The sequence below is a fragment of the Oryctolagus cuniculus genome, chromosome 7, assembly GCF_051225735.1.
Source record: "Oryctolagus cuniculus isolate XC-2025 breed Fujian yellow rabbit chromosome 7, ASM5122573v1, whole genome shotgun sequence".
Taxonomy (NCBI): Eukaryota; Metazoa; Chordata; class Mammalia; order Lagomorpha; family Leporidae; genus Oryctolagus; species Oryctolagus cuniculus.
In genome coordinates, this window is record NC_142873.1 from 74132076 (window position 1) to 74158295 (window position 26220).

The following is a 26220-nucleotide window of genomic DNA, read 5'->3' on the forward strand; positions in this document are numbered from 1 at the left end:
GCAGTCACGAACATCCTGTATTATACATGACAGGATGCAAGTTTCAAACTCTGATTTTCTATATTCATATGGTGAACTAATTTTAAAACGGTAGTAAAAGTAAAAAGTATACCCAGAGCACATACTACCAAAAAATAGCATCTCTGAGTGAACAAAAGGGATTCAATAAAGCATCAGTTGACTTTTATAGTTAGAAAAACCTGGGAAGGAAACTAGGATGATGTTCTTTATAATTGTTCTAAAAATTCAACTCTAAGAAAGTTATAACAGGACTAATTAATGCTTGAATTTTTCCCCCTGGGAAACAGATTTTTTATGTAATGTAAATGGGCTTCATAGAAAATGATCTAGTTCATGGTTAGTAATTTATTCCATGTTCTTTCTGACATTATAGTAACACAAGCACTTAACAATGGGAAACAAAGGGTTATGTGTTTCTGTTTTTTGGTTTGCTTTTTTTTTATTACTCTTACTCATACTGTACAAGTAGAATGGTAAATAAAAGATCCTTGACAATTTGCATTAAGTAGTTTGATTTTCCAAAGTAATAATTGTATTTAGGTTGAAGAGATCTTTATCAAATTTTTAAAAACTTATGCAATTTTGTTTATAGATTAGTTGAAGGGAAGATAATTGTAATATCTTCAAAGCAGGTTTTCCTTTGCTGATGTCTATATACATTAAGATTATATATACATAAATTTCTGTATATGTTAAGATTATTTGGTCAGGCCGGTACCACAGCTCACTAGGCTAATCCTCCTCCTGCAGCACTGGCACCCTGGGTTCTAGTCCCAGTTGGGGCGCCAGATTCTGTCCCGGTTGCCCCTCTTCCAGGCCAGCTCTCTGCTATGGCCCAGGAGTGCAGTGGAGGATGGCCCAAGTGCTTGGGCCCTTCACCCTCATGGGAGACCAGGAGAAGCACCTGGCTCCTGGCTTCGGATTAGCGCGATGCGCCGGCCACAGCGGGCCAGCGGCGGTGGCCATTGGAGGGTGAACCAATGGCAAAAGGAAGACCTTTCTCTCTGTCTCTCTCTCTCACTGTCCACTCTGCCTGCCAAAAAAAAAAAAAAAAAAAAAAAAAAAAGTAAAAGGTATGATATAAATAACATCAAGTACCCGGTAAAATACCCTGTAAAAATTATAGAATTAAAAATGAAGGAAAGACCAACATGGGAAGCAGTCCACACATCAGACTCCTTGAATGACATTAGCTATAAATAACACTCTGACCTCAGAATCAACCCTTAAGTCTTCCTGGTTGGGCTGAAAGGCCTGCAAGAGCATTTCAGACATGGAAAGCCAAGATTCTGTGACAAAAAATATCCTACACAGAGGATATATCTGTGAGACCTCAGAGGAAAGAAAAGGTCATCAAAGGATACGCTCTTATCTGAAGGGAGGAGAGAACATCCACTTTGCTTATGGCTGTGTCTAAATACCAATGAAGTTTACGGTCACAAAAGGTTTCCATAGCCTTGGCAGCCCATGGCAAGAGCCTCGGATGATTACTGACGTCCTAAAAAAGAGTGTTAATTGTTAAAGGAACAACAGTATTCACTGTGCACTTGCTCCCCATGTAGGATCTCTGTCCCTAATGATTATACTATGAGAATCGACTGCAAATTTTCTCCCCAAACTGTACTCTGTATGTTATGTGTGTGTGTGTGAATGCAAATTGTTGAAGTCTATGCTTAGCATAGAGTTGGTCCTCTATATATAAAGTCATACTAAAAATGAGACATAATGAAGAAGGAGATGGGAGAAGGTGAGGCAGGTGGGATGGGAACAGGGGAGCAGGTAAGGGGGAAAGAACCACTATATTTCTAAAGTTGTATCTATGAAAAAAATGCATTCATGAAATAAAAACTAAAGAAAAAGTACTCAGTAGACTAGCTGACCCATAATAATTAACATCATATTAGATATTACATTGATTTTATATTTCACACCATCATTCAGCCAATTTTGACAAACATTTAAAACATAGAAGTCAGTCTTTCCTACTCAGAAATGTAAATGACTATGATACTCTAAATCATAACTATTTTCATCCTTTAAGAAGTAGAATAAAAACCCTATTATATGGTTTGGATGTGGTTTGTCCCGAAGGGTTGATATTTTTCAGACTTGGTCCTCAGTTTAAGAGGTGAGAACTAGTAAAAGATTGTTGGGTTACCAGCGATGTGCCCTCAGAGACAATTAATACAGTTCTTGTGGGACCCCAGTTAGTGCCCAGTCACAGTTTGGCTCCCTGCCTCACCAATCATCTCTGGCTGCTGCACATGCTTGCACCATTGTGATACTATCCACACTGAGGTCTTCACCAGAGCTAAACTGTGACTCACACCACATCTTTGAACATCCAAAGCCATGAGATAAATAAGCCTATTTTCTTTATAAAGTTACCCAGCATCAGACATTTCATTATGGTAATGGGAAACTAATACATCCTGTAAACTATACTCTTAGTGTTCCCCTTCTCTTAGAGGAGCCGAACTTCCTACGAGAGCAGTCTGTCTGCATGTCTTCAGGTTTGAGATAGAGATAGAGATAGAGATAGAGATAGAGATAGAGATAGAGATATGAGAGAGAGAGATATGAGAGAGAGAGAGAATGTACATATCTGGTATTATAAGATGCTTAGAGATGATTGAAGTACACAGGAGGGTTTACATAGTTTAAATTCAGAGACCACACTATTTTATATAAGGGACTTGAATGTTTGCAGATTTTGGTATCTCCAAAGAGGTGAGGGATATGTATGTCCTTGAATGACTCCATGGATACTGAGAATGGGTATTCAACATTTGGGAAGCAGGATAAAAATGAGGTTTTTTGTTAATATATTTGTTTATTTGAAAGCCAGAGTTACAGAGACAAAAGACAGAGCTCTTCCATCTGCTGGTTCACTCCCCAGATGGCCAAAATGGGCCAGGAGCCAGGAGCTTCTCCAGATTTCCCACTTGGGTAGCAGGGGCCCAACCACTTGGACCATTTCCACTACTTTTCCCAGGCCATTAATAGGGAACTGGGTTGGAAATGGAGCAGCTGGGACTCTAACAGGTGTCCATATGAGATGCTGACATCACAGATAGTGGTTTTACCCACTATACCAACCCCCAAAAATGAGTTTTACTTTGCATAGTTTTGTTTCAATATTTGCTTCATTTGATGAATGTATAATACAAATTAAGAGGGTTATTCAATGACATGTTGTAAATTTTGGCTTTGAAGTTATGATGGGCCAACTGGGTAAAAAGTACCCACAGGCAGTTATAGATGATTCTCTGGAGTCTACAGGTGAGATGAAAATCCGAGCCATATCTTTGGAAATAATCCATCTAGAAGTGCCTGTTTAAATCCACATTCTTTAAGCTCTAATTCATATCCTAACAAAATTCACAAAATCATAAGCATTTTTTATTGGAAGGGTCCTAATTTCTCTGATTCGCCCGTAACTCAAAATTTGTTATATTTCTATTGTATAACATATAGCCACTCAGATTCACAAACCTCTTCTTATTCATCATTCTTTCCATAAGTATTTATGGAAGAATGAATCTGTGACAAACCCTATGCTATAATCACTTAGAAAAGCACAGTGGCCAAAATAAAGATGGTTTTCCTTCCTGAAGCTTCCACACAAGTGGGGAGTGAGTTGTCAATCAAATAATCATGCAGAAATGATGTGTCAAAATTTCCTGAATAAAAGATAGCCATTGCCCATTCTGGAATTCTGGAGGTCTCCCAGATGAAGTGACATTTACCAAGACTGAGGAATAGTTGGTAGATAGACATGTGAACTAAAGGAAAGGTCTTCTAGGTAGTGAGAAGATCTTGTGGAATGGCCTTAGGCAAAGAAAGACTTCGACAAATTTGAGGAAAAGACGAAAAGCCTTGGTGAGGAACTGCAGTGGAAAACAATGGCAAATGAGGGTGAAGGTCTAGGTAGAGTAAATGATGATTGAGTTTACTGAATGAGCAAACAGCACTCCAACCTCAGTTTGACTACCTCCACACATGACAAATAGCTGTAGGCAGTGCATTCTAATAAAGGAAAAATAAGACTTAAAATATCCTTTCATGTGTTGTGCCTAATGTGACTCCTTGAAGATTCCACCCATTCGATTAAATTTTTAATGGCTATACTAAGATATATCTGACATTGCATAAACTGTGTATGCTTCAAGTACACAGTTCGATTCTTGAACCGCATATACATAACATGGGAGACCCTCACCACATCAAGTTTTTGAAAATATTCATTGTGTCTGAAAGTTCCTATGTCTCTTTGCAGTTCTTCCCTCTCCAGTACCCCGCTTCCCCAGGTGGCAATTGATCTGGCTTGCCTAGAACAGTGCCAAATGTGTAAAATTAGTATTTGTTAAATAGATGAAAAGTAAAACCACTGGGGGAATCCATTCTTGGTTTGACGTTTGGTTGGTTGCTCCATCTTTTCTAGGTTTGCAGTGCTGTTCAGAATCAGGATTTCACTGTGATTGAAGACTACTGTACTGGCCTCAAAGCCCTGCTTTATCTGAAAAGCATTGAAGAACTACAAGACTGGGATGGACAGAGTCCAGCTACCGTGAGTCATCAGAAAGGGAAACCAGTTCTGCGCATTGCTGAACTCATGGGCAAGGTATGTGTTCAACTCTCTTGGGATTCTTGAGAACTCTGCCTTGCTCAGATTCTATTTCAGACCTTGTTTTCCTTCCCCCATTCTCACTAACAGAGGAAACGTGGTGCCTGTTAGATGTGATTTCTACAGTATAACCATTCTGAAGGAGCTTGATTACAGCTCTATGATGGTTCTGTGAGTTACCTTTTTATAAAACCAATATAACACAGGGTCATATAAAAGAAAAAGATTGAAGCTTGTAGTATGAAGTGCCTCCAAGCTCTTGCTTATTGTGCTGATGGCTGGCATTTTTTCCAGTGGGAGCTTGGAGGTTTCTTTATTCTCTAACAAGCTCTGGAAATTATAACATTACCTTTCTATTTTAAAGACAATCTAATCACTGGAGTCTCTGAATAATATGAAGTTTTTAAAATTAAAATCTAATCAGTATCTTTTGTAACTGCTTCTGCTGTGTGGTTAAACCTGGGCTCAAAAGGTTATGTCCCAACTTTCTCACTAACTGCTATTTTCCAAGAAATGTACACTATATTTACATTTTGTATAATACAGTGATTTTAGCAACTCCTTTCTAAAACAACATTCAGAATTTCGCCTTTGTATTTCCTTTGTGTTATTCTAAATAGACAACCATTGTCAGAAGACATTTCTTGAGTCCTGAATGAGGGGAGGAAAAATTATAATTCTTAGTCTTTTCAGCTTGTCACTACATCAATAATTAACTTTTTAAAAAAGAGAAGCAGTATAAAAAGATTCTTTAAGGAAGCATTTAATAATTCAAATGAATCTTAACTTGAAACAGGTCACATGAAAAAGAATGGAAAACAAAAACCCTAGAGACTCTGCCTATGATGACTGGGATAGGGACACAGAAATAATGAGAGTAACATCATATAACTGACTTACATTTGCCTAGTTGTAGTGGAAAATATCACTGTCCCTTCTGTGAACAGTCAAAAATAAGGCCTTCTTGTGGAATAATGTGAGTGATTGCAAGTCCAGTAATGCAAAAGAAGAAAGAGAAGGAAATAAAAATCTTACAATGTCGGTTCCAGGAAGATATCGTGATGAATGACTCTATGAGTGGCAATCAAACAGAAAGGCTGTGACATTAATATTTATAATATTGTAATTAGCAAGACAGTGCCTAAGCAGCATTATTAGTGTAACTAATCATATTATCATAAACTTAGTTTGCAGTATGGAGACAGTGAGGGTTCTTGCCTTTATCAATGACTACCACTACTCTAAAGTTGTTTATAACTTAAAAAAAATTCACAAATGACTTTACACTCATTCAATGTAAATATCTCAGGGAAATTGTTTCTGACATGATAATTTATGACCATCTATAAAAGCGTTGTCTCAAATTTGGGTGGTTGCCATGTGAGCTGAAATGTAAGTAGCTGCCTTGCATTGTAACATTTTATCTTTAAAGGACTTTCACATTCATTTCAAAACTTACATATTCAAATAAAAGATCGGTAATGATGGGGACACTTGTGTCAATGACATAAATGGAAGTTGATTTTATAATAGTCTGAATCTAGATTCAGACTTTATTTTGGTAAGCCCAGCCTTCATCAAAATCATAAGTATAATTTTCAGCATTATCATGTGTTAAAAGAAAAAAAATTTTTGTCTATGTGATTATATTAGTGATTCATGGTACAAAGTTGAGGAACAAGCAGATGGTCTGGTAATAGATTTGTGCTTCTGAGTTCTCTGGTGGAGACTGACATGGCTAAAACAATAGGTGAATATACCCTTTAGGCTAATATCCACAGTAGTGAATCACAATACTCTGGATTCTAGATCTAGGATACAGGTATCTTCCTAATTGTTCTTTCTTAGTGCTTCTGGTGTGTGTGTGTGTGTGTGTGTGTGTGTGTGTGTATCTGAAAACAGCTCATGTTAAGCTTTTTTGTTAGCTAAAAGAATAGTCTGTTTTCCTTAGAGTGTTCTCATACTATAGGGATAATGAGAGATGATGTATATACTCTAGAAATAGCTCACCTCTTTAGACAAGAAAATTGTATTTGAAAAGTACACTTGTTACTCTGCTTAATCTTTTACTTGTAGACCAAGATAGAATAAATTGAAATATATATCTAGAAGAAATTAAGATGCAGTGCCTAGTGATGGACAGAAAATGAGACTATGGATAAAATTTGTCTATGGAAACAAGGATTTGGCCAAGTTAGTCATGTTATCTTTCAAGTACTTTATATGTTTAATACTTATATACTCACCCTACTTGTTAATTGATTCAAGCCCCCAAGCAATGTTTATTCAGGTGGTTTTGAACGGCAGGAAGTTAGGTGTATAGTTTTAATCCCTAGGAAGAGCAGTCATCAGCTGTACCACACCATGCAGCAATACTGGTTCTTATAGAGCATGTGGGATGCTTGTGAGAAATGTAGGTTCCCAGTCCACAGTGGGTCTGGCTAGAGGTTGAAAATATGTTGCAGATAGGAACCTGCAAATAGAACAGTGATTATGAGCAGATTTTAATAGTGAGAATGCTAGGTTTATATGATGTTTCATTTATTATTAGATATGCAACTTGGGAGAGATGGAGAGACAGAGAGATAAAGAGATTCTATCTGTTGATTCCTATCCAAAGGCCCACAATCGGTGATCAAGCTCAAGAGCCAGGAACTCCAGGTCTCCTACATGAGTGGCAGAATGTAAACACTTGAGCCACCATCCACTGCCTCTTAGGGTGTGCATTACAAAGAGGTTGGACCTGAAGTGGATGTCCTGCTAAGTCCATATCCAATACAGGATATGGGCATCCTGAGTGGTTACTTAACATGATATGCCAGAAAGCCCACACCTTGTCACCAAGTATTTTAATTAAGGGCTTATGAACAGTACCTAAATAAAAATATTTCTACAAATATAGCATTATCTAGAAACTCTTCTTCAAAGTTGAAGGCTAATTATGTAGTTTAGTGGTATTAGAAAACAAAATTGCCCAGGACCTGATGGCTTCATTGCTAAATTCCACAAGATATTAAACAAGAATTAATTCTAGTTCTTCTCAAGCCATTCAAAACAACTGAAAGGGAGGGAATTCTTTCAAATCACCTTAATTCCAAAACCATAAACACATAACAAAGAAAAAACTATAGATCAGTATCCCTGATGAACATAGATGTGGAAATTCCCAACAAAATACTAGCTAATTAAGTCCAACACCACATAAGAAAGATCATTCACCCATACCAATGGGATTTGTCCCTGGTATGCAGCAATGGTTCAACATATGCAAGTCAATACATGTATATATCACATTAATAAAGTAAAGAATAAAAAACATGATGATCTCAATAGACACAGAGACAACATTTGATAAAATATGACTTCCTGTCATGATAAAAATCTTAAGCAAATTGGGTGTTGAAGGAATATTCCTTAACAGGATCAAGGCAATTTATGACAAACCCACAGCCAACATCATATTGAATGAGGAAAAGTTGGAAACATTTCCACTAAATCTGGGAACCAGACAAGGATGCCCACTCTCACCATGGCTATTCAATATAGTCCTGCAAATTTTATCCAGAGCCATTAGGCAAGAGAAAGAAATTAAAGGGATACAATTGGAAAGGAGTAAGTCAAATTATCCCTGTTTGCAGATGACCTGATTTTATATATGGAGGAAAAAAAAGACTTCACTAAGAGACTATTAGAACTCAGAAGAGATTTGGTCAAATGGCAGAAGATAAAATCAACACTCAAAAATCAATAGCCTTTGTATACACAGACAATGACATGTGAAAGAACTTGTACAATTATTTCCATTAACAATAGCTACAAAAATTTTAAATACCTTGGAATAGGGGCTGCTGTGGCACAACACGTTATCGCCCTGCCCTGCAGGACCTGCATCCCCTATGGGTGCCAGTTTGAGACCCGGGTGCTCCACTTCCAATCCAGTTCTCTGCTATGGCCTGGGATGGCAGTAGAAGATGGCCCAAGTCCTTAGGCCCCTGTGCCCACATGGGAGACCCAGAAGAAGCTCCTGACTCCTGGCTTTGGATCAGCGCAGCTCTGGCCATTGTGGCCAATTGGAGAGTGAACCATCGAATGAAATCTTCTCTCTCTCTCTCTCTCTCTCTCTCTCTCTCTCTCCATGCTTCTCCTCTGTGTTACTCTGACTTTCAAATAAATAAATAAATATTTAAAATACCTTAGAATAAATTTAACCGAGGATGTGAAAGATCTCTATGATGAAAATTTTAAAACATTAAAGAAAGAAATAGAAGAAAATACCAAAAACATGGGAAAATCTTCTATGTTCATGGCTTGGAAGAATTAATATCAACAAAATGTCCATACTAGTGAAAGGAATGTACTGATTCAATGCAATCTTAATCAAAATACAAATGACATTCTTCTCAGATTTAAAAAGAATTATTTCAAAATTCATATGGTACACAAGAGACACAAGAAGCTAAGGCAATCTTAAACAAACAAACAAAAAAAGCTGGAGACATCACAATACAAGATTTCTGGATATACTACAGGACAGTTATAATCAAAACAGCCTGGTACTGGCACAAATATAGACCAATGTAGACCAATATATACACAATATAATCAAAACAGCCTAGTTATGGCCCAAATATAGACAAATGTAGACCAATGAAACAGAATAGAAACCACAAAAATTAATCCACGCATCTACAATCAATTAATGTTTGACAAGGGAGCTAAAATCAATCACTGGAGAAAAGACAGTCTCTTCAACAAATGGTGCTGGGAAAATTGGATCTTCACAAGCAAATGTATGAAACAAGACCACTATCTTACACCTTATAGAGAAATCAACTCAAAATGGATCAAAGATCTAAATCTGCCACCTTATACCATCAAATCACTGGAGAAAAGCATTGGGCAAGCTCAGCAGGTCATGGGCATAGACAAAGACTTCTGGGAAAAGACCCAGAAGCATAGGCAATAAAAGCAAAAATAGACAAATGAGATTACATCAAGCTAAGCAGCTTCCACACTAAAGGGAAAAACTCAGCAAAGTGAAGTGGAAACACACAGAATGGAAGAAAATATTTGCAAACTACACGACTGATAAAGGATTATTATCCAGAATCTATAAAGAGCTCAAGAAACTCAACAACAAAATAAAAAATCCAGTAAAGAAATGGGCAAAAGACATGAACAGGTATTTTTGAAAGGATAAAATTTGGATGGCCAACAGATGCATGAAAAAATGCTCATGATCACTATCCATCAGGGAAATGCAAATAAAAACACAATGAAGTTTCAGTTTAGAATGGCTATCTTACAGAAATCAATGCTGATAAGGATGTGGGGGTAAATGTACCATAATACGCTATTGGTGGTAATATAAAATAGTGCAATCATTATGGAAGACAGTGTAGGGAGCAACTGGGACTAGACTGTTACTCGAATTAAGACTTATTTTATGCATCTGCTCTCCCACAATATGGCGCTGGAAAAGGAGGAAACAGCTTCTACACAGCTGCCTCCAGTTCAACCAATAAACAGCAGGACCTGCTCCTGATTGGAGGAGAGCAGCATACTCAGCGTGTGGGTAGCAGACTTGGGATTGGTGGAAGAGGACTATAAAGGAGGAGAGAGACAACATGCACCAGGAACATCTATCTGAAGGAACACCTGTGCAGCCCCCAAGAAAGCTGGCCGGCGGTGTGCCGCTCCCCCGTGGAAGTGGGGAAAGTGGCAGGGGAACCGCCCTTCCACGGAGGTGGAAGGGACGGTAGCCAACCCGGAAAGAACCAGCAGCAAACCCGGGGAGGGCCGAGCAGACGAAAGAACAACACAGGGTCCTGTGTCGTTCCTCCACAAAGAGGGGGAGCGACAGACAGAATAGGGATTCCTCAGAAATCTGAAAATAGATCCACCATATGACCCATCCATCCCATTTCTGGAAATTTACCAAAGGGAATACAATCACCATATGAAACAGTTATCCATACCTCCATGTTTATTGCAGTTCAAGTTACAATATCTAAGACATGGAATCAACCCAGATGTGCATCAACTAATGACTGGATAAAGAAAATGTGGTATAAATACAGTATAGAATACTCCTCACCTGTTAAAAAAAGAATGAAATCAGAATGAAATCCTGTCTTTTGCATCAAAATGGATGTAACTGATATATGGTTAGTGAAATAATTCAGCACCCAAAAGACAAATATTATGTTTTTTCCCTGATTTTTATAAACTAATATACAGATTACAAGAAATGTATATTAGCAAAACTGACATTTTTAGATTTGATTATTATTTACATCCCTTATCTATACTCTTGTGGAACAGTGATGTTTCTACTTGCTACTTGTTGAGTTCTTTATTTAGTACAGGGTTAAAGCTTGTGATTATAAAATAAACTGAAAGCATATCATTGTAAAAATTAAAAGAAATAATAAGGAAGGATGGAGGGTGGGAAGTATGATTATGCTCTTAAATTTGTATACATAAAGTATGTGAAATTTGTTTGCCTTGTATAAATACAAAAAATTTTTAAAAAGAAAACAAAATAATTGGCATTATTTGCTTGAGAAATGTGAAAGAAATTAGGAACTCCAATTTTTTTTTTTTTTTTTTTTTTTTTTTTTTTTTTTTTTGTTTATTTTTGACAGGCAGAGTGGACAGTGAGAGAGAGAGACAGAGAGAAAGGTCTTCCTTTGCCGTTGGTTCACCCTCCAATGGCCGCCGCGGCAGGCGCGCTGCGGCCGGCGCACCGCGCTGATCCGATGGCAGGAGCCAGGAGCCAGGTGCTTTTCCTGGTCTCCCGTGGGGTGCAGGGCCCAAGCACCTGGGCCATCCTCCACTGCACTCCCTGGCCACAGCAGAGGGCTGGCTTGGAAGAGGGACAACCGGGACAGAATCCGGCGCCCCGACCGGGACTAGAACCCGGTGTGCCGGCGCCGCTAGGCGGAGGATTAGCCTAGTGAGCCGCGGCGCCGGCCAGGAACTCCAATATTTGAACAGTAGATTTTACAATCAAAAAACCAAGGAAAGAAATGTTTTTGCCATTTTGGGCTTAGAATGAGAGCAGGAGTACTAAGAGCCTTGAAAGGTAAAGAGGGCCGGTGCCGTGGCTCAATAGCCTAATCCTAATGAGTCACTCATTACATTTTCCATTATTTCAGAAATGAAAATCAGATAAAAGGAAAGAAAGAACCTCTGAACTTAGAGTCTTTTTTTGTGTTTGCATATAGTTTAACAAACTGAGATGGAAGGAATCAGAATAGAGAGGCAAGTGAGCAGCCTTCATGCCTTCTTGTGTTGGCAAAATTTACCTAGATTAAAAGCTTCTTGAGGGTACAAATCATGTGCTGTGTGCTAGCTTTTTTTTTTTTTTTTTTTTTTTTTTTTTTTTGACAGAGTGGACAGTGAGAGAGAGAGACAGAGACAAAGGTCTTCCTTTGCCGTTGGTTCACCCTCCAATGGCCACCATGGCCAGCGCGCTGCTGCCAGCGAACCGCACTGATCCAATGGCAGGAGCCAGGTACTTCTCCTGGTCTCCCATGGGGTGCAGGGCCCAAGCACCTGGGCCATCCTCCACTGCACTCCCTGGCCACAGCAGAGAGCTGGCCTGGAAGAGGGGCAACCGGTACAGAATCCAGCGCCCTGACCGGGACTAGAACCCGGTGTGCCGGCGCCTCAAGGCGGAGGATTAGCCTAGTGAGCCGCGGCGCCGTCGTGTGCTAGCTTTTAACAGTGTCTACCACATAGGAACAATGGTACAGTAGCTGAATTGCTGAATGAATATTGGTCAATCACTAGTTTATTTCAAGATACACATTAAATGTTACTCCCTTTGTGCAGCCATCTATGATTCTCTTCACTTTCCTCCAGGAAAGTAGAATCACTCTTTTCTCTGTTCCCCCATAAGCCTTTGTTCATACAAGGAACTTCAAAAGGTTCATAGGAAATGCATATTATGAAAAAACTATGGATGGATTTCAATGTTTTGAATTTCAGAGACAAAGAGATAGACGCAGAGAGGCAAAAGTGGGAGACCTCCCATACTGGTTTGTTTCACAAATGCTGCAACATCCAGGCCTGTCATGGGAATGGAGCCTGGAGCTGGGAACTCACCCTCTGTCTCACATAGGTGACAGAGACCCAACCCCCTGAACCACACCCAGATGCCTCCCAGGCCTGCACAGGCAGGAAGCTGTAATCAGGAACCAGAGCCAAGAATCAACCACAGGCATTCCACTGTGTAACAAGTTTGTTTCAACTGGTATCTTAACCAGTAGGCCACATGCCAATCTGGGATTTCAGTTACTTATGTTTTAAAACCAAAATAGAATTATATCTTAATTCCATTTTTCTAGAAACATTTTGAGTCCTCTTGTGTAAGTGGTACTGTAAGTATTATATTATCTTCTAGTTATGTGTCTTCTTGTCTATTGCTGTAGCTTATGATGAGTGTTTTTTTTTTCATTTTTAATTCTCTTTATATACAGATCAGTTTAGCATACATTAAGTAAAGATTTCAACAGTTTGCACCCACACAGAAACACAAAGTGAAAAATACTGTTTGAGTACTAGTTATAGCATTAAATCACAATGCACAGCACATTAAGGACAGTAAGTGCACAGTGACTCCTGTTGTTGACTTAACAAATTGACACTCTTGTTTATGGCATCAGTAATCACCCTAGGTTCTTGTCATGAGTTGCCAAGGCTATGGAAGCCTTTTGAGTTCACCAACTCTGATCATATTTAGACAAGGCCATGGTCAAAGTGGAAGTTCTCTCCTCCCTTCAGAGAAAGGTACCTCCTTCTTTGATGACCCGTTCTTTCCACTGGAATCTCACTCGCGGAGATCTTTCATTTAGTTGTTGTTGTTTTTTTTTTTTTCCCCCAGAGTGTCTTGGCTTTCCATCCCTGAAATACTCTCATGGGCTTTTCAGCCATATCCGAATGCCTTAAGGGCTGATTCTGAGGCTAGAGTGCTGTTTAGGACATCTGCCATTCTATGAGTCTGCTGTGTATGATGAGTGTTTTGAAAGAAGAGAAAATGTCTTAACCCGTACTTGAGTTTCTAAGTATCTAGCACAATACCATATGTTTATAGAATTAACCTGAACAAACTATCTGTGATGTTCTTATTTAGGGGGAAAATTGAAAGCTAATTTATATTTAAGATTCCAGCTAGGCCCTTTCAGGAATATCAGTCATTTTAAAGACAATAGGAAATGTGTCAAATTACTTTCAGTTAGGTATTAAACAAAATGAAACATATACCAGTTATATTAATAAGTTAACATAACATGTGCTCATTAAAAACCTTTCATTAGGGTAAATTCAGAAAAGCTGTCATGGTGATTGTATAAAAAATTGGAAAACAAGGCTTTGTTTTGATGATAGAAAACAACACTGTGTCTACATGACCAAATGCATCACTCTGTTATTTTAAGCCAAAAGTAACACAGTTTCATAAAACTACTGCCATGTGGTTGTAGTAATTTTGTATGTTGATATCTAACTACCTATTTTTTTCATATCTGGCAAATTATCCAACACAGAGAACAAAGAAGTACCTAAAGTGAATAATCCCATATTGTGTCAACAGCGTGACAATTACAAAAAACTTAATAATAGCAAACTTAGAAGAGCATGCTAATATTTCCCGTGAGGAACTTTAAGTTTTCTGTCTTCCTTACTATTTATATTCCAATGCTTTTCATTTTTCCAAATTGAAGTGTAATTCATGCAGAGACAAAATACACAGGTCCTAAATGAATCATTTGATGAGTTGTGACAAATGCATACACCCATGAAATCCTGTTCTCTTCCAAGGTACAGCACATTGCCAACATCTTAGAAGATTTGCTTGTGCACGTTCCAGCCATTATCTGTCCCCCTACTACAATCAGAAACAAGCACCATATGGTTTCTATCGCCATAGTTTAGTTTCTTCATGCTCTTTACTCTTATATAAGTGGGATTCCACAGAATATGTTTTTGTATGTGGCAACTTACACTCAACACAGTGTTTCAGAGGTTAATTCATGTTGTTAGGGTTATTAGTTAATATTTTGATAAGCAATTTTCTGTTTTATAAGCATAGCACAATTTATTCATTTAAAATATTTGGGCTACTTTTACTTTTTTCATATTATAGAAATATTGTAAGCTCTTTTTATATATGACTTTTTCCATGAGCATATATTTTCATTTCTCTTGAGTTGTACAAAGGAGTATAATTTCCTCGTGTTAGGATAAATGTATAAACTTTACAAGAGATTTCTAAACAGATTTCTGAAGTGATTGTACCATTTTACTCTCCTGCCTGCTATGCATAGATATTTGATTCTTTCTAATTCCAGCCAACATTTAACAGTCTTGGTCTTTTAAAGTTTAGCCACTCTGCTGTATGTGTATTAGTATCTTGTGCTTTCAATTTTCATCACCCTGATAACCAATGTTGTATACCTCTTCATGTCCTTATTGACCATCCATCTATCCTCCTCTGGGAAATGGCTATTAAAATTTTTTGCCTATTGTTTAACCATTTTTAAATTGAGTTTTCAATATATTCTGGCTATAAGTCTTTTTTAAAAAAAGATTTATTTTATTTATTTGAAAGACAGAGTTACAGAGAGAGGGAGACAGAGAGAGAGGTCTTCCATCCACTGGTTCACTCCCCACATGGCCTCAACGGCCAAAGCTGCGCTGATCCAGAGCCAGGAGCTTCTTCCAGGTCTCCCATGTGAGTGCAGGGGCCCAAGGACTTGGGCCATCTTCTGCTTTCCCAGGTCATAGCAGAGAGCTGGATCAGAAGAGGAGCAGCCAAGACTAGAACCGGCGCCTATAAGGAATGCTGGCGCTTCAGGCCAGGGCGTTAACCCGCTGCGCCAAAGCGCTAGCCCCTGGCTGTAGGTCTTTATATCAAAAACAGCACTTGTCGAAATCCAACATCCATTCTTAATAATGACCCTCATCAACTCTTTAATATAAGGAAACCTCAATTAGAATATCTATAAAAATTCATCACACTTAGTGTTGAAAAGGCAGATTATGTTCTCTTAAAATCATGAGCTGACCAAAAGTGCCCAGTCTGTTGATTTCTTTTAACTGTTGTTCTAGAGGTCCTAACCAATGAAAGATGGACAAAAAAAATTGTATCTAGGTTGGATTGGAAGAACTTAAATTATCTTGATTTGCAAATGCTAAGATTGTGTATGTAGAAAACCTTATAGAACCTCCAAAAAATCTGTTAATATTAAGTAAATTTAGCAAAGGTCTGGGATATGGAAAACAAATGCAAAATTCAATTACGTTACTTTGTGACCAACTGGAACAAAAACAGTGGGAAATTTGAATTTTAAGTGCCATTCAGAGTAGCATCCAAAATCTATAAAATACTTAGAAAAAAATGCAATAACTGCACATGGTTAACTGCAAAGGAGTGCAAAGAAAAAAATAAAGAAAACAAATCAGTGGTGAGAGACATCAATATGTGAGTTCTCTCCAAATTGATCTCTGTGTACATCATGATCCCAGAGTCCCAACATGCATTCTGTAAAAGTTGACAGACTGATTCTAAAGTTTGTATTGGGACCTTCCATTTGGCACCAAAGTTAAGACTTGGGATGTCTGTATCCAATATTGGAGTGCCTTAGGAACTACCTGGCTCTGTTTCCAATCCAGCTTCCTGCTAATGTGCACCCTGGGAGGCAGCAAGTGATGTTTCAATATTTGGGTGCCTGCCATCCACATGTGAGACCTGGAGTGAGTTCCAATTTCCTGTCTTAAGCCATTTAGGGTAGGCATTTAGGGTATGAACCAGAGGATGGAAGATACCTCCTTTCAAAAATTTAAATAAACAATTTCATGAATAACAAAAATTAAATTTACATTAGAAAGAACATGGAATGACTAAAACCATCTTGAAAAAGAAAGACTGGCTGGCGCCATGGCTCAATAGGCTAATCCTGCCTGTGGTGCCGGCACACCGGTTTCTAGTCCCGGTTGGGGCACCGGATTCTGTCCCGGTTGCTCCTCTTCCAATCCAGCTCTCTGCTGTGGCCCAGGAGTACAGTAGAGGATGGCCCAGGTCCTTGGGCCCTGCACCCGCATGGGAGACCAGGGGAAGCACCTGGCTCCCGGCTTCGGGTCAGCATGGTGCGCCGGCCGCAGCTGCCGTTGAGGGGTGAACCAACGGAAAAGGAAGACCTTTCTCCCTGTCTCTCTCTTTTACTGTCCACTCTGCCTGTCAAAAAAAAAAAAAAAAAAAAAAAAAAGAAAAGAAAGAAAAGAAAAGATAAAATTAGGTGATTTGTACTATCTGCCTTCAAGATTTTGTAGAAATTTACAGTAATCAAGAAAATGTGTTTTGGTGTTAGCATAGACAAATAGATCAGTGGAACAGATAGAAAGTCCAGAAATAGACCCACATTTAACACTCAATTGATTTTTAACAAAGATGCAAAAAGCAGTCCACTGGAGAATGGGAAGTCTTTTCAACAAATATTGCTGGGATTAATGTCCCCCCTAAATTTTTTTTTGACAGGCAGAGTTAGAGAGAGAGAGAGAGAGAGAGAGAGAGAGAGAGAGAGAAAGGTCTTCCTTCCGTTGGTTCACCCCCCAAGTGGCTGCTACAGCCTGTGCGCTGCGCTGATCCGAAGCCAGGAGCCAGGTGCTTCTCCTGGTTTCCCACGCGGGTGCAGGGCCCAAGCGCTTGGTCCATCCTCCACTGCCCTCCCGGGCCACAGCAGAGAGCTAGACTGGAAGAGGAGCAACCGGGACCGAACCGGGGCTCCAACCGGGACTAGAACCTGGGGTGCCGGCGCCGCAGGCGGAGAATTAGCCAAGTGAGCCGTGTCACTGGCTGGCCATCCCCCCTAATTTTTAAAAACAAACTTCATGCCTACCTCACACAGCACACAATAGTATTATTAAATATATCATCTACATAGAAGTAAAATGTGAGGTAAGACGATTTTAAAGTGTTTTTAGGTTCACAGCAAAACTGAGCAGAAAACATATCCTCTCTGCCTTCAGAATATAAATTTTTAAGAGAAAACATAAGTAAATGTCTTTGTGACCTTGGTACAAGGAAAAATTTCTTGGATAGGATACAAAAAGCAGAAACCACACAAAACAAAAATTGATAAATTATGCTTCATCACAATTAACTTCTGCTCATCAAATACACAGTGGTCTATCATTGCTCCTAAAATAGACAGAAGCAGAGTGTTTTGCACTGCTTATAACCAGAAGAGTTTACAATCCCTATAAGCCGATATAGCTCATTCACCCCCATCCCAGGGGTAACCAGGTTCATTTCACAGGAAAAGTCTAGTCAATTCATAGTGCCTGCCAAAAGCCCTGTGTAGAGAAGGCTTGTGATGCCAAGCCAAAGCCAGCAGAAGTGTGTGATCAGTTGTCAGTTCCTGCATGGCCAGCAACACAGGAGAAGTTGCAGAAAGAACTTGGCTTTCCACTTCCACATCTGAATGTGGATCATGGATAGGTCACCCAGGGCCTAGAGATTTGAACAGCATTGTGATTTTGCATTTGTAATCACTGCAACTCTCTCATTGCTGTCCACTATTGCATGCCTGAAAAGAAATGTAAACTATACAATATTTTCATTACTTTGCCATTCTTCTATTAGTTCCTTTCCCTCACCCAACAAGCTTTTTAAAAATTGTGATTCCCCAATTCTCATTACCACATAAAATTGATATCTAATTGCCAAGCATAAATGTAATTATTTCCTTTGTCACATTCATGAAAGTAAGTACTTAAGTATAATTCCTCAGACTTCATCATATATAACTACTTTAATCAGAATGCACTTTATTAATATTAATTATATACTTAGAACTTCTGTAAAAGTGCTTTTCATCTTCAATACAACTTACACACATTAATTTTGATGTTACTTTTAAGCCATGAAAAAAATAGTATTTTTCTCGTTCTGGTTAAGATTCAAGATTTTCAAATAAAACATTACTACTACAGGCCTACAGTTAAAATTTGAATTCAAATTTTAGCATTCAACATATCCATTGCCTTTCCTCAAAGAACTCCACAATATCAGTGGACATTTATATCAAACTAGTTAGCTTTTTTCCCAGTGTCATTCTCTCCTAATCATCATTTCATTGCGTAAAACAAAATATCTCTGTATAATTCTGAGCTATACCCTTGAGACTCTTTCTGAGAAAAACATGTATTTGTTATAACTCTGGTTCAGTACATTTGCCCATTTAAATAAAGCAAATATTAGATTGAGGATATAATTTTCTAGTAATTATAGGAGTCAAAGGAGTCATTTTAAAAATGTAGAGTCAAAGAAATTTGAGTTGTATTAAATTTTGTACCACTTTAATATTTAAAAAAAATCAAATGTCTGTTATTTTAAATAAGACATGGAGAATTTAATTCATCAAAAGAAAATCGAAAATAACAATAAAAATCCTAACAAAGTATACTTTATTTTAAAAATCAAAATAGTATTAATGATAACTGCTATTAAGCAACTTTGCCAAAACCCTAGAGTTTGAGGAAGTATAGCCCAAGTTATCTTCAATTTTATTAATAATTGACACTCTCACAAAATCAGTTTAGATATCCTGATGAAATATCCATCTGCTTTCTTCTCTTTAGAAACCTAATTACTTCATTTAGTACATACATTGATGTAGTTAGTCTCTTCATTCTCAAATAATCACTCTCTTTTGTGCAGTATAATATTGAAAAACAATCTTCCTAATGTTTAAAATCCATACTTTATATAGTTCTGTACTTCAGAGTCACAGGTGACACCTAGAAATGTGTCTAAGAAGATAATGACTACAATCTACCCTGAGATCAGGACTAGTGACCCATAGAATATCCTTTCATTTGCACCCTTAGGTGCTGGTTGAAAAGTTGACTCCTAACTGGAAGTGCACTGAAGCCTTCACTCCAACACCCCACAGCTTGCCGGCCAGTCTAATGTGGGTTCTTGCCAGCAAACCATGTCAGGGCCATGCCTTTCATAGCTGCGTTGCCGTACATCTTTCATTCATTTCGGTAGTGTTTCCTGATTACCAGTTTTTCTGATTTCAGCACCAGGAGCAGAACCCCTCCCTAGGTCCTCTGCTGGTGGGTGTTGGTTGTTTTCATTACATGTCCAGTACAATTGAGCTATAGAATGTAATTTATTGTTTCAGTGCTATAAATCTTGTCATTACATATTTCTTTCCATTTACTGTAAGTCCCGAGTGTAACAAAGATAAATATATGGAATTTGTGGTCAATCATTGTCAGGGAACTAGTCCATTGTCACTGTAGACACTCCTTATTAACATAGAGTAAGCTTACAAGGCCATCAGACTCTTCTCATGCTTTCGGCGTTTGTAGTAGACATAGCGAGTACTCACTCATAGTTCCTTTTCTTTGACCCTTCCTAGTTCTATGGGAGGAGAAAAACTCTCTGCCCCATGGATGTTCCATAAGACTAAGGGGATGACTTTAGTGAATGAAAAGTGTGCAGACTGATATGTGATTCTTTGGGCAGAAGCCTGTGAGAACTAGCACTCCGTTCTCCATTCTCCTTTCATTTGCCATGATGAACACTGAAGTCTCATGTTGAGATCATGGCAAAGTAAAAGGACTGGCCTGGCTCACTGAGACACCGCCTAAAGGACAGCCAGAGAAACATCAGACATTTTGTGAGTGACAGGTGAACTTCTATGTTGTTAAACCACTAATATTTCAGGAATGATAATTAACACAGTAAAATGAGCCAGTGAGCATTAACATGTAGAAGTCTAGATAAATTGTAGCTGTTGCCAGAGAGGTTGATGGCACTTTAGCCCCATGAAAAAATTGTGAAATGACAGCACTGATCTTTAATATTCTTTAGTTTCTTTCTGCACCCCTTCCCACCTGCTGGCAACTGGCACTATAGTGCAGTTTCCCATTACATCACACCACCCAAGGTCTGATCTCTTGGCAAAGTGCCCAAGGCTGCCATATAGCCTTTATTTCCACACCACGGAGTGAAAATATTTATTGTGCCATTGTGTCTGTGCTATGGTCTGGATGTTTGTGTCCTGCCAAACATCCACAGGTTAAAATCCTAACCCCCAAAGGAAGTCGATTAGGAAGTGGGATCTTTCTGAGGCATTAGACCACGAAGATGGAGAAGAGAGGTGATTAGTCATAGAGGGTTAGTGATCTTATAAAAGAAGTGCCATAGGGGTTGGCGCTGTGGCACAGTGGGTTAAAGCCCTGGCCTGAAGCACCGGTATCCCATATGGATGCCAGTTCGAGTCCTGGCTGCTCCACTTTTGATCTAGCTCTCTACTATGGCCTGGGAAAGCAGTGGAATATGGCTCAAGTCTTTGGGTCCCTACACCCATGTGGGAAACCCAGAAGGAGCTCCTGACTCCTGGCTTCGGGTTGGTGTAGCTCCGGCCATTGTGGCCATCTGGGGAGTGAACCAGTAGATGGAAGACCTCTCTCTCTGTCTCCCTCTCTCTGTAACTCCGTCTTTCAAATAAATAAAATAAATCTTAAAAAAAAAAAAGAGATGCCCTAGAGACTCCCTGTCCTTTCTACCATATGAAGAAGATACAATGAGAGAAAAGCTGACCCTCACCAGATACCAAATCAACCAGATACTGGCACTTTGATCTTGAACTTCTCAACCTCCAGAATGGTGAGAAACAAGTGCCAAGCTACCGAGGGTATGGTGTGTTGTTTTAGCAGTCAAGTAGACTAAGGCAGCTTGGTTTTAATTAAGTTATTAGGATTAATATAATCCAACCGAGGAATCCCAACTGCAATTTTCATGGTTTATTTCTTTGTTAGCAGTAAGCACTGAGAAACTTACATACTTTCTTTTAGCCCCTGTTTCCTTATCCAAAAATTTAGGATAATAACGTAGCTCTTGTAGGACTGTTAAGTGAAATAAAGAGCAGGGTCTGAATTCCTCCTTCCCTTCTCGCTCAGGTTATAGGAAATGTCATCTCTACTTACTGTCTCTCACTCTTAACTTGCTTTTCTACTTTCAACCAAATTAGATTTCTACCCACTGCCACCCTCCAAAAACCACTAAAACTGCTCTTGCCGAAGTTATCAATGATTTGATCAACTCCAAATCCAGTACGCATCACCCTGTCTGTATTTTACTAGATCTGTGTTATAGTCAACCAGTTACCACTCCTTCATATTTGTAATTTCATCTTTAATTTTTAACCACTCTTTTGCTTCTTCCTTTCTTTTTTTCCAAGCAAACAATTGTTAGCATCTTACATGTACCAGGTGATACAGATATAAATATTAATAACAATGTAACTGTGCCCTTCAAAGGATCACAGTCTGGTGTGCAAATTAGACAAAGAGTTATTTATTGTACAGGATGATTGTTGCAATCATGCAAGGATATACACAGGATAGCAGGGGTCACAGCAACTTGAGAATATTTTTGAGGATAACCTGAAACATAAAGTCTGGTAGGAGTAAGAATACACCAGACTAAGGCAAAAAGCATTTCAAGGGCTTAAAAATAAACAGTATTTCTGTGTATGAAAAAATCTTCTTCTTGGAGTTAATCTTTTAGGACACTCCAAAACACTCACACTTTTGGTCCTGTAAATACTTTTGGTCCTGTAACATGGTATTCCCCTATCCTGTCCATGGCGCTCTGTCACCATATGTGCTCATCCAATCTGTGAAGACAAATTTTTTCTCCTTGTTGTTATCTTCCCAAACTGTCCTGTCCCCCAAGACCCCTCTCTGGACCTGACACACCCACATATTCAGCTTTGTGATGGACTTTGCCACCTAACAGCCCAGTTCAGCGCTCTTTCTGCAACCTAGGAATAAAACAACAGTAGCGATTATCCCTGACAATTATATAAGCACTTTATAATTTACAAAGCACTTTGGCATACATTATCTCACCAGCTGCTTCCTTAATGTAATAGCAGCAGTGGGCAAAAAATCATGTCACTGCCGACAGCTCTTTTCTGACCTTGGTCTCCCAGCCCCACCTACTAAAAAACACCAGAGCAGCTGGATGAGAGCTGATTAGAGGCTGGAAGCTGACCTCGAGCGGGGGCCACGGGAGTGTGACAGCAGTTGTTGCCACCTCCACCTTCTCCATCTCCGTAGGGGCAACAGAGCAAGCCAGAGGTTTCGCCTGCTGAATGTGGGAAGTTGTACCGAGTAGCACAGCTCCTCAGGATCTGCCTGAGCACAGGCTGAGGGTGGCAGGCATCAGCTTGTGGGAGGTTAAGCACTTAGCCACGCTCCCCCCTCTTTTCTGATTTCGCGTTTCCTCCATGCATTAACTATCATTTTGAAAGTTTCAGTGGGTTAATTAAATTCTTCTAGTGTTGATGCTAAGAAAGCTGAAACATTTTCAACTGAGATTGACACTACTCAAGACATAGGCTTCACTGATGTTTGTTCAGTAACACTCCAATATGTCACAGGATTGCTGAGAGAACATCTGAGAGCTATAATGAGCTAAAAGTCAAGTACAGGGGAAAATGTGTTCCAGACTACTGCAGATGTTCTCAAATCAAATCATATTTCTGTGAAATGCCATTTAGAATATTCAGCTGTTGAAAGGTACAACATGAAAGGACAGTTACATTGAGCTGCACTGTGCTTAAAAATTTATTTAAACTAAATTATATGAAACAATTCTTTTTTTTTTCACTTTTGAATCAATTAATGAGATGTGCTTGATTCTAATGAGCTTCATGGATGATTTTCCAGCTAAGAGGAATGCATTGATTGGTTGAGGTAGGAATTGGGCTTAGAGAATGTGACATATAAATAAAAGAAACAAGGTGGAGTTGAACAGACATTCTACAGAGCTACTCCCTGCCTTTATTCTTCCTTTATTTCTGTTGAATTCATTTACCAAGATTCTCATCAGGTGTCTGTGATGCTGTGTTGGGGGTGGCTCATTCTGCTCCCCTTCCCTGGGGAACCCAAAGAAAGATTGGCAGAAGGAAGTCCAGGATGTGTTTTAGTAGATTCATCTTTTGTCTTCATCAACCTACATTCCGCTGCACATGTCTTTAGATACCACTGTAGTTTAGATAGCCTGGCTCATGGTTAGGAGTAGTATTCTCAAGAAACGATAGCACTAGTTAAGAACTCATCACCTGAGTAAGGAAAAGAAAAAGAAAAATGCTCAGATGAGATTAGAAAGTGCATCAGAACACCACAATGAGATACTACCTCCTACTTACTTGAAAGGCTAACATAATAATAATAACAATAAGAATATTAATAAAAATAATGCCTGAAAATTTTTAAATGTTGTCAGGGAAATGGCACAACTAAAACTCTCATACTTTGCATATGCATGTAGGAAATAGTATCACTTCTTTGGAAACTTCATTAACTTCTTAGAAGACCCAAAAATTCTACTCTTACGTACTTAGCCAAGAGAAATAATAAACATCCTTTCAGTTTTAAGATAGACAAATTTCAAAAATATGTTAAGAGAGATGCCACACAAAAGAGTGCTTTATAAGCAATTCCAACTAAGAATGGGAGAAACAAATCTATTTTATTGTAATTCAGAACAGTAATAAGTAGAGGCACTGAAGGAAGCACAGACAATTTTCTAGAGTGTTCTTTTTATCCCCTTTTTTATCATTTATTTATTAATTTGAAATCTAGAGTTACAGAGAGGGAGGATGGAGGGAATGAAAAAGAGAGAGAGAGAGAGAGAGATATCTTCCATCTGCTGGTTTACTCCCCAAATGGCTGCAATGGTCAAGCCAAAACCAGGAGCCTCCTCCAGATCTCCCACGTGGGTGCAGGGGCCCAAGCACCTGGACCATCTTCCACTGCTCTCCCAGGCACATCAGCAGGGAGCTGGATCGGACGTGGAGTAGCTGAGACCCGACCTGGCACCCATTTGGGATGCAAGAGCTGCAGGTGGCGGCTTCACCTTCTATGCGATATAACCAGCCCTGATTTTATTCTGTATCTTGATTAGGGAAATTGTGTCATTGGTACATATATTTGTCTAAACTCCTCTAACTATATACCTGTAATCTGTGTATTTTACTCTGTTCAAATATACATAAATACATTTTTATAGAAAAGCAAACAAGTCATTCTGAAAGAAATATGAGGATAAGCATTTGATAAAATTTCTAGTGACAAAATAAGACATACAATATAAGAAATACCAAAGACATTTTTATGTTCAAATTACTTTTAATCAGGTAGCCTTTGGGAACGGAAAACCTTATGAAGCTAACCACTGGAAAAGAATAACTGGTACCTAGATAAAAATCTTGGCTGGAAACCGGCTTAAAGAAAATGGATGGCTGGGGGCATAAACAAATGTGTTTCCCTCTGCCAACTTGCCTGCAGCTGGGTGTGGGATTGGAATACTTTGGGCCTTTCACATCAGGGAGGCTGGCTAGGGCTCAGAGATGGGGAAGGGGCACATCTGGCTCCAGGAGGAGTGGTGTGGGTTGTGGATGTGGCATCACAATTCAAATGAGAAGCTGCTTCTTAAAGATGAAAAATTTGATTAGGTCCTTGGGTAGCCTTCAGCTAGCTTTGCTTTGTAGGATCAGCCAGTGCCTGCAGCCTCTGTTAACAAAAGCTGGCCTTGCCTGAGGCCAAAGCTTCCAGAACAGAACCTTAAATTGATTGCTGATAGAGTGTTACATGCAGGGCTGGGCTCTTTTGCCCTATCGCCCTACCTTCCCTTATACAAACAAACCCAGTGGGAAATTTGTCTGGAAACTTTAAACCAAGTATGTTTCTGATACATTAAATACATGCATTGGCATTCTGTCATCCAGAAGTATCATTATTAATGGTGATAAAATTATGACATTTATAGAACTGAAAACAAAACTCTTGAGATTGAATTTCCTTTCACTCCAGGTACACTTTGTGAGACATTAGTATTATATATTTGTAAAGGTTCAAAAACTATATTTTTATTCTGCTATTTTTGTATTCAAGTCTCTGTTTTTGTATTTTCTATTATCTGGGGTGCATCTCCTAGAAAATTATCTACTGGAAATGAATATCACAAAACTTTTCTGACCTCTGATAATTTTTGTGACAGATTTGATTTGGGGTACTAATTAGAATGTATTTTACATGTCTGCCTAGCTTAGGAACTTTGAGTTTAGATTTTAATTACTTAAATATACTCCTATTCATGCAACATATATTAATATGTTAGATGCCAAGGCACTGTGGTAAATAATAAAAGTTGAGTGATGAGCAAGATAAACTTTTTATTTTTGTAAGATAGACACTTGCTAAAAATAATAGTAATAAACTCTTTAAATACTTTATACAATTGAATATACATAAATATGTACATATACATACATATATACATACAAGGATAGTTCAACAAGTTCATGGAACCTGGAGTTAAAAGATACACTTATTTTGGTGAAATCCTTGAATATAAGAGATTTTTTAAATATTCATGGAAAATGCATATTATGAAGACAATATGCATGAGTTTCAATTTTGAGATGCAAAAATCAGCTCATCTTTTAAATCAGTTTCTACAATCTTTTTGAAATTCACTT

The 26220-nt window shown here is 38.6% G+C and overlaps 1 protein-coding gene across 2 annotated transcripts in view; it reads left to right on the plus strand.

Moving 5' to 3' along the window:
* Positions 1 to 26220, plus strand: part of DPYD (dihydropyrimidine dehydrogenase) — a 962066-nt gene that overhangs the window by 836422 nt on the left and 99424 nt on the right. For both annotated transcript variants that reach the window (XM_008264835.4, XM_089337035.1), the window contains exon 20: positions 4466 to 4645. In XM_008264835.4, coding sequence (XP_008263057.2) covers positions 4466 to 4645 — 180 coding nt within the window. The remainder of the gene's footprint in view (positions 1 to 4465; positions 4646 to 26220) is intronic.